Genomic DNA, 14,974 nt, shown 5'->3' with positions numbered 1-14,974 from the left:
CCCGGGGTGAAAAGCGTCCCTGGTCCAGCTCGGCCGGCGCGCCCTGCAAGTCGCCCTCTGGGCTGCTGCTGCCTCCGGTACTGCTGGAGTTGAAGCCGCCCCGCCTGGGGACCCGGAGGGGGTGTCCCGAGCCTGGCCGCCCCGCCTCCTGCGCCTCGGCCCCCGCCACCACCACTGCGTCTGGTCCCGCCCCCGGCTCTGGCCCGGCCCCTTCCCGCCCTCTGCCCTCGCCCCCTAGTCCCAGGACCCCACCCGCCAGTGCCTTCTGAGCTCGCCCTGCTACTCGGTCTGCCCTAACATTCCTAGCCTTCCGGAGAGAGCCCCTTATCTGTCCCCATTACTGCTACTCAAATATCCCCAGCTTAAACAGAAAATGATCCTAGTGGCAACTCTCAGCCTGGGTTCATTCTAGTTCCACACCAGGGAGGAGCACCCGTGCTGACCCAAGTCGCCTGGGCGTGACCCCCGGCCCCCCACCAGCTCTAACTCCAGACTTTATTGTAATGTTTCAAAAATATGCAAGACTTGCTAGCGCATAATTCTCTCAGCCTTTATTGACATCAAACAAGGGACATCAGGGGGCCTACAGTGCTATGTCTTAACTAGTGTTCTCATTGTCAAAATTTCTATTCTGAAGTTTTTCTTCTCGCACCCGGCCCCTCCCCCGGTCTAGGCAGTGTTGTTCTGGGGCTAAATAATTCGGCGACCTCCCTTTTCATCTACTCATTTCCTGAAGTAAGGTTGTCTGGGTCCCGTCGCCCTAGTTCAAAGGTCCAGATTTGGCCCAGACAGAATCAGTTCCTCCTTACTGTCTGTAAATCAGCGTTGTTAGCCATCCTTGACTTTCTGATCCTGGCAAGTAAGGAAATAAGTCCGTACTTAGAATTGCACTCCCCCAAGACCTCGCCCTTCCTTCGGCTTCTGTTTGTAGGGCTTTCCAGCAATATGAAACGTTTGGATTACTACATAACCTTTTTATCCACCCTCGATGTTATCTCTGTGGTCTATTCCTCTGTATACTAGCAGGTATTCATTCATTAATCTTGCAGCCCCCTGTGTTCCCAGGTTGTGTTGTTTTTTGCTTACACCCCTCAACTATATTACTTTCTGCTCAGAGGAGACCTGCCAACAGTGTTTGGCTTTCAGTCATCGCATCCTGGGCTTAGCTGAGAGGGGAGTAATTGGGTATAATGCAGAGTGGATATTAGGCAGTTTCTCCAAATGGGTGAGTTGACATTTCATCCTTGCTTGTTTTCCATTTTATAAAATTTTTGCCTTAAATTGCTATCTTTAACCAAAGCTAACATTAAGCATACTTTATGAAAGCTACAATAACAGAAAAAAATGTGATATTAACTTAGTTTGTGCTTTATGCTGTCCCTCCCCTTCTCTCGACCCCGAAATTTTTGCCAATAGATGACAACTTGGTTGAACCAAGTTCATGCATCACCATAGTAACTAGTGCCTAGGTATTTTCTGGCTGTGTAATTCCTCCTAAAACCTGAAGGCGGCAGTAGAATCAGATGAAGTTTACATGGTTTTGAGCTTGGGAAAATGTGGATTTGTCTGGCTTACATGCTGAGGTAAGTCACTTTAGTCTGATGTCAAAGGAGAGAGAAGTGAAGGCCTATTCCTCAGTTGCCCCTACCTTTCTGATTCGGTTCCCCATTGGTCTCAGGATTTCAATGCATGCTGCTCAGGAAGACTGGCTTTTTAAACCTATGTGAAAGATCCTGTGATTCTGGAGACCATATTTTGTTCCAAGTGACAACTAAGAATTTGGTATGAATACATTTGTCCCCCCCCTCCAAATCGAGGACAGACGTTGCTCATACTTCACTGTCAGAGGGTTAAAAGTTTATGAACAGTTTCCACTCTGTATGCAAAGGACAGGTTTCCTTCCAGGGGAATGATTTGTGTGGTTTTCCTGGGATTGGAAAGAAAGCAGGAGACTGGCAGTCCCTGTCTGAAAGGGGGGGAGGGAGAAAGAGGGGAGGGAGAGGAGAGGGAGGGAGAGAAAGAGAGAGAGGGAGGGAGAGAGAGAGAGAGAGAGAGAGAGAGAGAGAGAGAGAGGAGAAAGGAGAGGGAGGAAGGGAGGGAAGGAGGGAGGGAGAGAGAGAGATATTAATTCAGTGTGCATCCCAAGTCCTTTGCCATGACCATGTTTTAGTATGGTACTGGTGTACAGAGCCATCCTTGGGTGCTGTGAATCCCTCGGGATATCAATGGGTAGAAACTAACTTTGCATAGTCCCTGCCTGGGTCACCCCCAGGGTGAGTTATTCTTGGCTGTCAGAAACTGTTCTTATACCAGGAGGAGTAAGCCATATTTATTTTTACCAGGCCTCTCAGACTTTCTTGTTTGGAGTGAGAGATCCTGAAAACCATGCCAGAATGGTTTGTCTCCCTTTGTTGTCCTTTGGGACATGCCACTAGAAAATTGGTAGGGAGCTGCCAATTCCCGAGGGGTCTCAGAGGCGTTGGTTTCCTCAGAAACACCAGCCTCTTTCCTTCATCCTTCTAAGACAATCCAGGGAGCTGAATTTCCATGATCACAATATTGTCTTGCACCACACCATCACTAATGAACGTGTGTATGTGTGTGTGTATGTGTGTGTGTGTGTGCATTACAGAAACAAGCTAGAAGGGAGCACAATTTTGATCCAATGGGGGCAGGAGAATTCTTGTAACCCAGGCATCACTCAACAATTTAATTTCTAAGAGCAATTCTTCTAAAAGTGATAAAAGCTTGCAGCTTCACATGTTAAGACATTAAATTAGTAGTGACTTTGTACGCATGGGGTAGCAACTGTAAGCATTTTTGCAAGTGGGTGCCATTGGCATCTCGTGGGTTAAGAGAAGCCAAGTTTGCTGGTGAACATCCTATAATGAACAGGAAACTCCCTAACCAGAAAGAATTGCCAGCCTAACTAGTAAATGGTGATGAGCTTGGGAAACTCCTTTATAAGAGAACTCAGATGTGCAGATGAGCCTCCTCATCTTTGTGAACTTGCTGTCTTATGGAAAGTAATACAAGTGGAGGAGTAAAGTCCTGGATCCGCCCCCCCCCCCCCCGTGCTCTGGGTGTGGTGGGTTATGCCTGTTATCTCTGCCTGGGTGTGATGGGTTATGCCTGTTATCTCTGCACTTGGGAAGCTGATGCAGGAGGACTTTCACTGACTGAATGAGTTACACAGCAAGTTCTTAGGCTAGCCCAGACTTCAGGATGAGATGGATGAGAGGCTGGTCCTATAACTATCTACTATAGGCCTATTTCACACTCATTCCTACAGTAATCTATTCACTCAGGATGTCTTATATCAAGTATCTCGAAGTCAGTGGTGAACAGATATATTGGGATCTCTGGGACACTCTAGTTGTCCCAAGGGGGCTCTGTTCGCAATAAAAGAATGATCCTGGAAATGAATTTAAAGTTAACTAATAGAGGGATCAAAGGAAAACACAAGGTTCTATGACACAAGAGACCTGGGTTAGATCTGGAGATTTAAGGAAGGCCTGTTAGAAGTATTAACACTTAAGGTGTTATCAGAGAGACTGAGTATCTAGCTCAGTGGTAGAGCATTCATGCTGCACTAGATTAGATCATAACAGCAAAGAGGAAAAGGAAGAGTCATTGGGTTATGAGAAGCTGAGGTTGGTCTTCTGGGGAAGGAGCGATATGTGCAAAGGCCCAGAGCCAGGCAAAGATCCATAAAACGTATGGAAAAGTATCACAGGCTCCAGAAATGGCTTAGTGGTTAAAAACACTGGCTGCTCTTTTAAGGCTCTAGATTTAATTCTCAGCACCTACAGAACAGCTCATAACCATCTGTAACTCTAATCCTAGGAGATCCCGTGCCCTCTTCTGGCTTCCATGTGCACCAGGCTTGCACTCCGTGCATGGATACACATGCAAGCAGAACACTCTACACATGAAGATAATGTTTGAAAAAATTGAAAAAGGTATCATAAACATAAAAATAGCAGAGATTTTATTTATGTTTGGGAAAGGTGTTGGTTAGTTTTCTTAAAATCAACTTGACACAAACTAGAGTTACCTGGGAAGAGGGAACCTTTTGTTTTCTTCCCTATTTTAGTTAACGATTGGTGAGAAGATTCAGCCTCTACAGGTGGTGCCGCTCTGGACAGGTAGTCCTGAGTTATCCAAGAAAGCCAGCCAGTAAACAGCGCTCTGTTTTTCTGTGGTCTCAGCTTTAGTTTCTGTCATGAGTTCCCATTTTGGCTTCCCTGAATGGTTGGCTGTAATCTGTAAGCCAAAGAAACTCTTTCTTTGGTCACCAAATAGGCCTTGGTCAGAATTTCATTTCAGCAACAGAAAGCAAGCAAAGTAGGCAGAGGCATCTACTAGATGCTGGGGAACAGTGGACTTCTCAGAGGGCAGTATTTCTGCAACCCTTCACTCATATGGTAGTTTGATTTTGGGACAGGGGTCTCATGCAGCCCCCCCTACTAGTTGAATTCATCATGAAACCAAAGAGACTTTGAACTCCTAATTCTGCCTCCACCTCCTGAGTGTGCCGGGACTTCAGACATGTGCTACCATGTCCAGTTTCAGCTTCTGTGCTTTCTGGCATGGTTTCCATTGCCCGCATTTTTTTCCCCTGGCTCAGCAGTGAAACTTGAGCCAGGACCTGGGGCATGTGGCTGATTTTATACCCTGGCCTAACTTGGGGCACACCCTGAAAGGTGGGGCTTTGCAGAACATTTTTATCTCCTGCAAGCTTGATATTCCCACACCTGACACTGATAACCAGAGCCTTTGCTGAAAGGAGCTTATCATAGCTACAAAGATAAATTTAGAGTGGTGGATAACTATACTGATAAAGTGCTTGTTCAATAGCAAATACAAGTCAAACGTCCACGGTCCTTTAGAATTTATGCTTCATGAAGCAACCATAGTGATTTCCTTAAAACAATAACTAATCATGTCGTGTCCTAAAGCCCTTCCTTTTCCCGTGTGCGTCAGGGTTCTCTTCCCCTTGCTCACTGTGTTCTGGCCACAGTGCTGCTCCTTCAGCTCTGAAGCAGGGCCATCACTGCCGCCATGGAAACTCTGCACGTGCTATGTCTTCTACTCCACACGCCGTCTCCTTATATGCTTCCTCTGGCTGGGCTTAGTTCGGCGTCACAAGCTCAGAGATGCTCATGTTACCACCACGGACCCTTAGCCTGCTGTAACTCTGCTGCCAGCCCTCACCATCCTTGGAAATGAGGTGTGTTGGTTGTTCCGTGCTTATCATCTCCTTCCATGCTACCGGGTAATTACCTCTGATGGTGTGGGGTCATATTTATTTTATTCTCTACTATCTTACCATATGCCCGCCACACATGGCTCAACACTTCTTTCTGGATAAATGAATAAAAGCCAGATGGGAAAAGGCAGAGACGAGTAAGACGGGATTTCTAACTTGGAAGATGTTCGTTGCTCAGAACCTGATGTTCATCACTGTTTGCAGATGATGTGATAGTATTCATGTGACCCCAAAAATTCTACCAGAGAACTCCTACAGCTGATAAACAACTTCAGCAAAATGGCTGGATACAAAATTAACTCAAGTAAATCAGTAGCCTTCATTTATACAAATAATAAATGGGCTGAGAAAGAAATTAGGGAAACAACACCCTTCACAATAGTCACAAATAATATAAAATACCTTGGGTAACTCTAACCAAACAAGTGAAAGATCTGTATGACAAAAACTTCAAGTCTCTCAAGGAAAAAAACAAACAAAAAACAAACAAACAAACAAAAAACTGAAGAAGACCTCAGAAAAGAAAGAAATCTCTCATGCACATGGATTTGTAGGATTAACGTAGTAAAAATGACCATCTTAACAAAAGTAATCTACAGATTCAATGTAATTCCCATCAAAATCCTTACACAATTCTTCAAAAACATGGAAAAAGCAATTCTCAATTTCATATGGAGATTTTTTTAAAGGTTTAAATGCATATTTAAGTGCATGCAGTGCTGGAGGAAACCAGAAGATGTCACATTCCCCCAGAACTGGAGTCACAGATGGTTATGAACCACCATATGGGCATTTAGGTACTTGGAATAAAACTCCAGTCCTCTGGAGAAACAACCAGCCCCAAAGTCTTACTGTTGAAATTCATGTTTTCTGATGTGTGTGTGTGTGTGTGTGAGAGAGAGAGAGAGAGAGAGAGAGAGAGAGAGAGAGAGACAGACAGAGACAGAGACAGAGACAGAGACAGAGACAGAGACAGAGAGGGAAGGAGAAAGGGAATGAGGGAAGGAGGGGGAGGTAGAACTGATATGTAGCCCAGATTGTTCTAGAACTCTGGCCACGCTGCTTGACCTTTCAGCTGCTTGGACGACCCACGTGCACCACCATGCTCGGCTGCCCTTTGACTTTTTTATACCTCTGACTCTACACAGTCAGAAAAATTTCCCAGGGAAAGAGAAGAGATGGGTAAGTAGGTTAACAACAGGCTTTCTTTAACTGACATTAAAACTTTTACTCTTCTGTGAAAATCTTAAAAGGCTAACGGAAACAATTTAAGAAAATATTCTTGGCCAGACATGCTTGTACTTTTAACTCTACCATGAGTAGGAGAGTTCGGGTTGTGGGGTAGGCAGGCAAGTCTCTTATGAGTTCAAGGCCAGCCTCAACTATCTCGACTCTGTAGTTAGTTTAAGGTCAGCCAGAGTTACATGGTAAGATCCTGTTTTAAGAGAGAGAGGGAGAGAGAGGGAGAGAGAGTAACAGATTTAGGATCAGGGTAGAATCTAATCCTATTCAGTCTAGGTTTACTCTAATAACGTATACAACAGAAAGTTGACAGCATTCTGGCTTTCCTTAAGCATTAGATTGGTCTGCCGTTCATGCGTCTCCTAACTAAATTTGGAGCAGTATGGATAGTCATTGTTTCTGACATTTTTTTAACTTTACTAAGTATATTAGACACACACAAATGTGTTTGTATGCATTTGTGTGTGTGTGTGGGGGGTGGGTGGTTTTATGGGTTTTGTTTGTTTTTGATGAGATCTCAAGCAGATCAATTATCCATAATTGGTTTTGATGTTTTCTATATTCAATTTTATTATTTATTTAGAGAAGAAATTTCACTGTTGCTCAGGCTGGTTTTAAACTCTTGGTGTCCAAGGCTCATGCTGGCCTCAGGCTTCTAGGTAGCTATGACTACAGGCATGTGACACCATCTGCTAGTACCCTCCATTTTGGGGCCATTTTTATTAAATCAATTTGGTTTTGTGAACTGTTTGCTATGAGGCAACTGTAAATCCCAAGGATTGGATGACCTTTGCTTCTCAGACTTACAGTCTATAAGGAAGCCAGTGCATTTATCAGGCTTTTATTTTGCATCTGGAGGACGCTCTGAACAGCCCTGGATTGTTAGAGACATTGAAGACAGACAGCTTGGACCTTGAAGGAAGACACACTCTAGCAGAGGACTAGGAATAATAACTTTTAAAGACAAGGTAACACATATCTGTGATTCCAGCTCTCAGTGTGTAACTCAGGCTGGCCTCAAACTTAGACACTTGCCTGCTCTGCCTGCGGAGGGCTGGGATTAAAGGCATGTGCCAAAACTTTTGATCTGAAATTTCTTTTTATTTGAAAATTCCAAAGTTCCCCAGAACCCTGGTCTGTTGACATGTATGGCAAGTTGAATGAGTCAATGGCATTTTCAAAATGCAAACGTGCTGCACCCCAAGCACTGGCATACCCCATAGCCTCCGCTCTGCTCGGTGCAAGCTTTATGTCTTTTAAGAATTGCCCAGTGGCTCAGCACTGGTTTCATGACCTGAATTTCTTAGTGGCTATTTTGCCTTTAGCATCTTTCTGCCTGATGAACTGACAAAGAGCAAATCCTAGTTTATCAAACCTGGTTTGTAGTGCAATAATCCAACTTTTATTTCTTATTTCTTTGCTGTTTCCCTGAGGTTAAAAAAAAAACCATGTGTTTACTTTTCTGTAGTCTTCACTTTTTTCTTTATGAGCCCCTTTACTAGGTCATTTACAGACACAAACATAACTATTAATTTTCTCTTTATGCGATCAGACATTATAACCCAGTAAGTTGACAAATCAGTATGTCCCAACATGGGTTTTGGGCTTGGTGTCTTCATTTTACCCCATGGAAAGAGCCTGTTCTAGTGTTTGCTTCTTTTTACTTAAAAAATATACATGTATACCATGTATACACCTCCAATTCTTTCTCTCAGACTTCCTGAGTGTGTTCTTTTCGTATATCCATGTCTTCTTGTATCTTTTATTTTTGAGTCTTGTTTAGTATTTATATTTATATAAATATAAATCTATTTAGTATTTATAGTCAGTATTCTTGCCAGAATGTTGACTGACAGGCCTTGAACAGGAACCAGAGCTTCAGTGAGTTCACTAAGGCACAGCTGTGTCATGTCCAGAAGCCCTTATGTCACTGCATTCTTTGCCACCCGTTGGCTTACATTCTTTCTGTCCCCTCTTTAGAAGGCAGTTTGACCATATGTCCATTTTGCAGAACAACAGTCTTAAGAACCTCCCAGACCATGAATTCCCTGCTGTGTAGTAGGTCTCAAATCCAGTCAGAGAATGGTTGGTTGTCCCCATAGTCTTCATGCTACCTTCACAGCAGTGGACGCATCTTGCCTGGTAGGCTGGTATTTATGTGCCCTGTGTCGGACACCTCTATTGTTCTTCACCATAACCCCTGGACACAGAACCTCTCAGTGAACCCGGAGCTTGCTTGTTCTTCATTTCTGCTGGTCATCAGTAATCCCCAGTGATCTGCTGTCTCTGATTCTGCAAATCCAGTACTGGGATTATAAGCACATGTAGCCACGCCCATTTTAAAAACCGTGAGTGTTAGGGATCTGAAGTCAGTGAGAGTTCTTACTGAGCCATTTTTGAACCAGCTCTGCAATGTGTTTGTTTTGTTTGTTTTTTGTTTTGATTTGTTTTGTTTTAGTTTTTTCAGGAGTGTGGAGTCATCTCTTGGTTGATTGGTTTGTCTGAGTGGTTATTTGTTTTAGGAAATTTTTAGGAATATGTTATGATAATATAGAGACCTAAAATACCACCTAAATTGAGGGCTAATGATTGTTTTCACTAGCACTTCAGTGGATTACAAAAAATATAACTCTATAACTCTTTTACATATTTATTTTAAAAATTAATATCTATTTTTATTTTTAAGTTTGTGTGTGTGAGTGCAGACCCCTGCAGAGTCCAGAAGAGAGTGGTGGATCACCTGGTACTGGTGTTGGACAAGGCTGTGAGCCTCCCAGTGTGGGTGCTGAGGACTGAACTCTGCTCCTCTGCAAGAACAGAACATACTTATAACTGCTGAGCCATCTTTCCAGCTCTCATTTCTATACTAAAGACAAATGTGCATGTTCCACTGAAAAATTATTCTATCATGAATGCGTTGCCAAAATATATTATGCAATCTGTGACCAAAGAGAAATCCCCAAATCACTGGCTTCTTCTTGGAAGCACAAATACTAACTGGAAGGTCATTATTCTTACCATTGCTTGTTTTCAGTTCTTAATAGATATATAATTTGAAGGTTATAGAAAAAATGTAAAGAAGGAAGACATAGTCAGTAACACCATGACTAGGAACAGCCAGTATTTCTATGAGACTTAGTTATTTAAAGCTCTAGAAGTAACCTCCTGCCCTTTCCGGGCTTCTTTACACTCGGAGCGGAAGACTGGCTTTTAGCCTTAGGATCCTTGGGAGTTTAACAGGAGGAGTGGGGCTGTAGAAAAGACCTACACGTCTCTTCAGCGACGACATCTTGTCCTTATTTAGCTTTTCTTTGAGTCATTAACAGTCGGGCGCCACTGGTGCTGAAACTTATCATTTTTATAACCGCAAATGGGTTAATGCCCAAACAAAGCTCTATTCTTGGGGCTGGTTCCCAGTTTTACCACACAGACCCCAATAGTAGCATCCTCCACGTCCCAGGATAATGTTTCACAAATAAGAGGGTGTCAACTGTGTAGCCTGAATTCAAAACTTTCTGCTTTTATTTGGGCGTTCTCAGTTGCTAGCAAGACAAAACCAAAAGAAAAATAAATAAATAAACACCAACCCAACAATCCTTAAAAAAGATTGCGTGGTTTAGTGGTCAGACCACTAGCCTGGATGTTGATACAGTGGGGAGCCACTTCTAGCCATCCTACCGGCTAGATGGATGATATTAAGCAAGTCCTTTTTATGACCCGTGCCTCAGTTTTCCTACATAGAAAAGGTGGAATTGCCTTAGTTTTCAAGAGGACACATGAAAATATCCCGAAAATAATCTGAAAACCAGATTGCTTGAGAGTAAGATAAAATGGCCATTGTTAACAATGACCGTCCTAGAGATAGGGTTATAGCCAGTTGATAGAAATGATTGTGTAGTGTGGATGAAGAAAGACTCTGCATTCCAAACCAGCTCCAAGTAAAACAGACTTGGTGGTACAAGTTTATAATCTTAGCAATCCAAAGACGGAGGCAGCAGAATCAGAAGTTCAAGGTCATCTTTGACTCCTAGTCGGCCTGAGATATGTAAGATCCTATCTCAATTTTAAAAATTGTATTATTTACATTACAGTAATAAGCCCACGTATTAAAAAAAATCACTAAATTTCTATACCCTCAAGATGCATGGAAGAGAGGAAGGAGAAGGCATTTATTTTTATCCAGATTTGCAGGACCAACCAACCTGGAAAATTCATTACCTCAGAACACCAAACACTGGCCCTCCCGTGGCTCTGTCCTTTCTCCTTACCACAACCGAATTCAGAGTGAGTCATAGGAGCCTAGAGTTGAGACATATATACAAATTTAAGGGAAAGGGAGAATTACAAGGTCTGAATGGCTCCTTGTAGGAGGAGGCTAAGAATCAGCCACACAGAACACGGAGAAGAGCCTCTCCTTCCTTCTTCCAGTGCAGGTGTTCTGTGGGACTTCAGGCGCTCCTTTGGTGCCATACATTTTGTTTTCTTTCTTTGTTACAAACCTCTCCTCTTGCAAAAACTCCTTATGGAAGGGGAAGGGACTAACTTTTAAAAGATATCGAGGAGAAAGTGGCGTTTCCTGCTAGGTTTAGGCTGTGACAACTGTCACTGATCTCTTTCCTGTTCTTGTGCAAAGGGAAGAACAAAGAGAAATAGCCGGTCATTTGAAAAGAAAGGAATAGTCTTTCTTCTTAAAAAAGGGAACAGCTGAGAACATGTAATAAATGCTCTAGTTCCTGACCTATTTCCTTTGAGAAATGAAGTGTCTCCGTAGGAAAAAGAAAGTCATGTGGACAAGATGTCAACTAATAAAAGAGAGGAGTGGATGTAGGCTATAATGGTTTAAAGAAATGTGAGAGGACTCGGTGAGTAGTTTTAAAAATTATATTTTACTGGGTATAGGGGCATACACCTTTAAAACATTAAAAACTCTGGGGTTTGCAGGGGTAGGTAGATCTCTTAAATTCAAGGTCAGCCTGGTCTACAAATCAAGTTCCAAGCCCACCTGTGTAATATAGTGAGACCCTGTCGAGATATATATTTGGGGAAGGAACATGTGGCGGTCAGAGGACAACTTGCAGGAGTTGGTTCTCTGTTTTCACTATATGGGGTCCCCTGGATTGTACTCAATGGTCTTTAGTGAGTACCTCTATGTATCTAATCCTGTTAGAGGCTAAAGACATGTCCCTGACTTCAAGAAGATGCCAAGATACAAAGAACATTTTGTACCAACTTGAGAGAGCAAATCCTATAAGTGATTAATAGCAGATAATGAGATCACAGTGTTATAAGAGGCCATACAAGATAATTATCATTAGGATAAACGGAAATTATGAATCCAGAAATTGTGTATATGAGCCACTGATAGTAATTCCTCAGCGTCACAAAATACAACACATTCAGAGGATTCACTTCAGAGCTTCTAAAACCAAGTCCCAAAAAATAGGAGTTAAAGAAAAACAGACTCTGATTGCTTCCGGAACTTGTGTGATAGACTCCACGTTGCCAGTCGGAAACTGTTTACGTGACACCCTCTTAGCTTTCTAGTTCTTCTCTGGCCGCATGGTGCCATGGCAACAGAGACTGGCTGTAACCTGGGTTCCGGAAGAAGAAAGCTGGAGCGTGGAGACTACCCGGTCAAAGGATGCTGAGTCCCGAGCGCCTAGCTTTACCGGACTACGAGTATCTGGGTAGGGGGCTTCTTTCAGCTTCGGCGGGGGGGTGGGGGGTGGGGGGTGGGGTGGGGGAAGAAAAGAGTGATGAGTTAGGGGAGGGAGTGGGGAGGAGACAGGGGCGGAGCCTGAATGGTAGCGGCTCTGGATGGGACCGGAGGGACAGAAAGGAGGGCTTCTAGGGCCTGAGCTTGTATTGTAGGGCCAAACCGGGATGCAAAATAACATTTATTGAGTAAAGAATTGCTGAATTATATTGACTGGCACTCAGACAATGAGGATTGCATTCTAAGTAACACAGTTAAGAATCTGAGGCCCTAAACAAGGCTATTATTGATAGGTTGGTATTGAAGTAACCTTGGCATCTGGAGTGACATCAGTCATTTTGTGAATAATAATTTTGCCTTCATAGTGCGCTGTTATTTTTAGCTTTTCCTTTCCGTTAGGCATTTTGCACGCGGTAAGCATTTTGCATGCAGTTTTCTTTCTTAGAAGGGATTTCTGTGTTTTCTACTTTATAGATGGAGAAACTAAGGCTAGAGACAACTTGCCAAAGACCATACAGTTAGATAGTATTAGGATCAGATTTCACCACTGCAGAACTTGACTTTGTGCTTAAACTAAGTCTGTGTGGTAGTAAGTACTGTACTTTGTAAGCATCCTGCAGTGAGTGTGTAAGGCATTTACTGCACACATTTGTATATAGACTTATATGCACACATACACATTTAAAAATTTACAGACTTAAACATACAGAGGAATGTTAAGCTAATAGAAGATTGAGCTGATAATAAAGTCCTTCTTTTTCAACCCTCTACACCTTCTCTTTAGACCCTATTATTAATCTCTTGTGTCAGTGCGGTACATTTCTTGTAACTGAATATCAGCCAAGTGTGATTGCCAACAGCCTATAGTTTTCATTAGGCCTCACTCTTTGTGTTGTACAGTTTTCTGGGCTTAGACAAATTCTTATGGTCATATATTCACATTAAGATGTAAAACAATCATTTCACTGTCCTAAAAGTCCTCTGTGCTTCACCTGTTCATTTGTCCCTCCCCTGCCTCTTTCCTCTCCATCACTGATCTTGCTAACTTTTAAAATTTTGCCCCTTTGAGATTAATGGGAGCCATTCAGTGTATAAGCTCTTCCAGTGGCTTCTTTCATGTGTGGTAGGTGTTTATCCTCCTTGTCATTTTGTGACGTGATAACTCATCTCTTTACACGGATGAATAATGCCCCATTATATGAATGTAATATACACATTTTTAAATAAACTACAACTCTGGATAAATATTTTATATTTTGAGAATTAATCTCTCTATGTAGTCTTGGTTGACCTTGAACTCACAGAGATCCTCCTGCCTCTGTCTACCCAGTGCTGGAATCAAAAGCATGAGTTATTAGACCTGTCAGATGGTTAAATTTTATTAATCATATGTAAAGTTGGTTCAAAACTATTTTTTAAATATAAAGACGTTTATCTTGGGGGATGGAGAGTTAGCTTAACAGGTAAGAGCTCTTGCTATTTTTTCAGAGGACCTGATTTTGGACTCCCGCACCCACAGCATGCAGCTTAGAGAATCTGTAACTCCAGCTCCAGGGGACCCAAGGGCCTCTTCTCACCTCTGCATGTGTGTACATACACAGCAGACATGTACATATAACAAAAATAGAAATAGAAAAGGTATACATTTATAGTAAAAACGATACTCCTCTCTTTGCCCACCAAGTCTATATTCCACAGAGGAAACTGTCATTGCTGGCTTTATGAGCATCCTTCCAGAGTTTATTTTGTACATAAAGGAGCATGTGGTGCATAGTTCTGTTTGTTTTTTCAGACAGTATTATGGACTCGTTGCCGCCTTGCGCACACCCTGTAACTGAAGCTGCTCTGGAATTTATGACCCACTTGCTTGCCTTTACCCCAAGTAGAAACCTCTCAAGTTGTGGGATGGCAAGTGTACATCACCACCCTAAACTGTCATTTCTTTTAAACCTTATTTTTGTCTACTTAAGTACTTAGTACTTAGAAAGTTTATTTAACCAATTCTATGTTAACAGATAGTGAATTACTTTTTTAGCTTCTTATGGTTTCTAAACATGCCTCAGGGAGTACCTGCAATTCTGTTCCATGTATTTTTACAAGTATAAGTTCCACAAAATGAAGGACAATGTGTTTGAAACATTGCTAGATATGTCACATAGTCCTTCACAGGGGTTTTCTGTTTGTCTGTTTTCTCTCTGTAGCTCTGGCTGTTCTGGATCTTGCCCTGTAGACCAAGCTGGCCTTGAACTCACAGAGATCCAACCTGCCTCTGCCTCCCAAGTGCTGCTATCAAAGGTATGCACTACCATCTGGCCACAAGGGTTTTTATCATTTCAATCTGACATCAGCAATATAAGAAAATGCCTGTTTCTGCACAATCTTATAACAAAATAGACCAAATTTAAATTTAAACTTTTTAAAAGTTCTGTTAAGTACAGTCTTAGAGTATACTTTACTTACATTTTTATTGACAATTTAAAAAAAGAATGATTTATTTATGTATATGAGCACACTGTAGCTGTCTTCAGACACACCAGAAGAGGGCATCAGATCCCATTGCTGATGGTTGTGAGCCACCATGTGGTTGCTGGGAATTGAACTCAGGACCTCTGGAAGAGCAGCCAGTGCTCTTAACCTCTGAGCTAACTCTCTACCTCTTTTAATTCACTCATGTGTTTTTTTTCATCCAGCTTAAGGATTACATGGTAAAGATGTGTGAGCATGGATGCACGTACACATGCACA

General features: G+C 42.5%; 1 protein-coding gene across 2 annotated transcripts in view; it reads left to right on the top strand.

Annotated features, from left to right (window-relative positions):
- The first annotated feature begins 12,076 nt into the window (after window positions 1-12,076).
- Window positions 12,077-14,974, top strand: part of CSTPP1 (centriolar satellite-associated tubulin polyglutamylase complex regulator 1) — a 147,130-nt gene continuing 144,232 nt past the window's right edge. For both annotated transcript variants that reach the window (XM_080931750.1, XM_080931749.1), the window contains exon 1: window positions 12,077-12,201. In XM_080931750.1, the coding sequence (XP_080787876.1) occupies window positions 12,156-12,201 (46 nt within the window). In that variant the 5' untranslated portion in view covers window positions 12,077-12,155. The remainder of the gene's footprint in view (window positions 12,202-14,974) is intronic.

Source organism: Micromys minutus (genome assembly GCF_963924665.1).
Source record: "Micromys minutus genome assembly, chromosome: 17".
NCBI lineage: Eukaryota > Metazoa > Chordata > Mammalia > Rodentia > Muridae > Micromys > Micromys minutus.
This window is presented reverse-complemented; position numbering and strand designations above follow the sequence as displayed.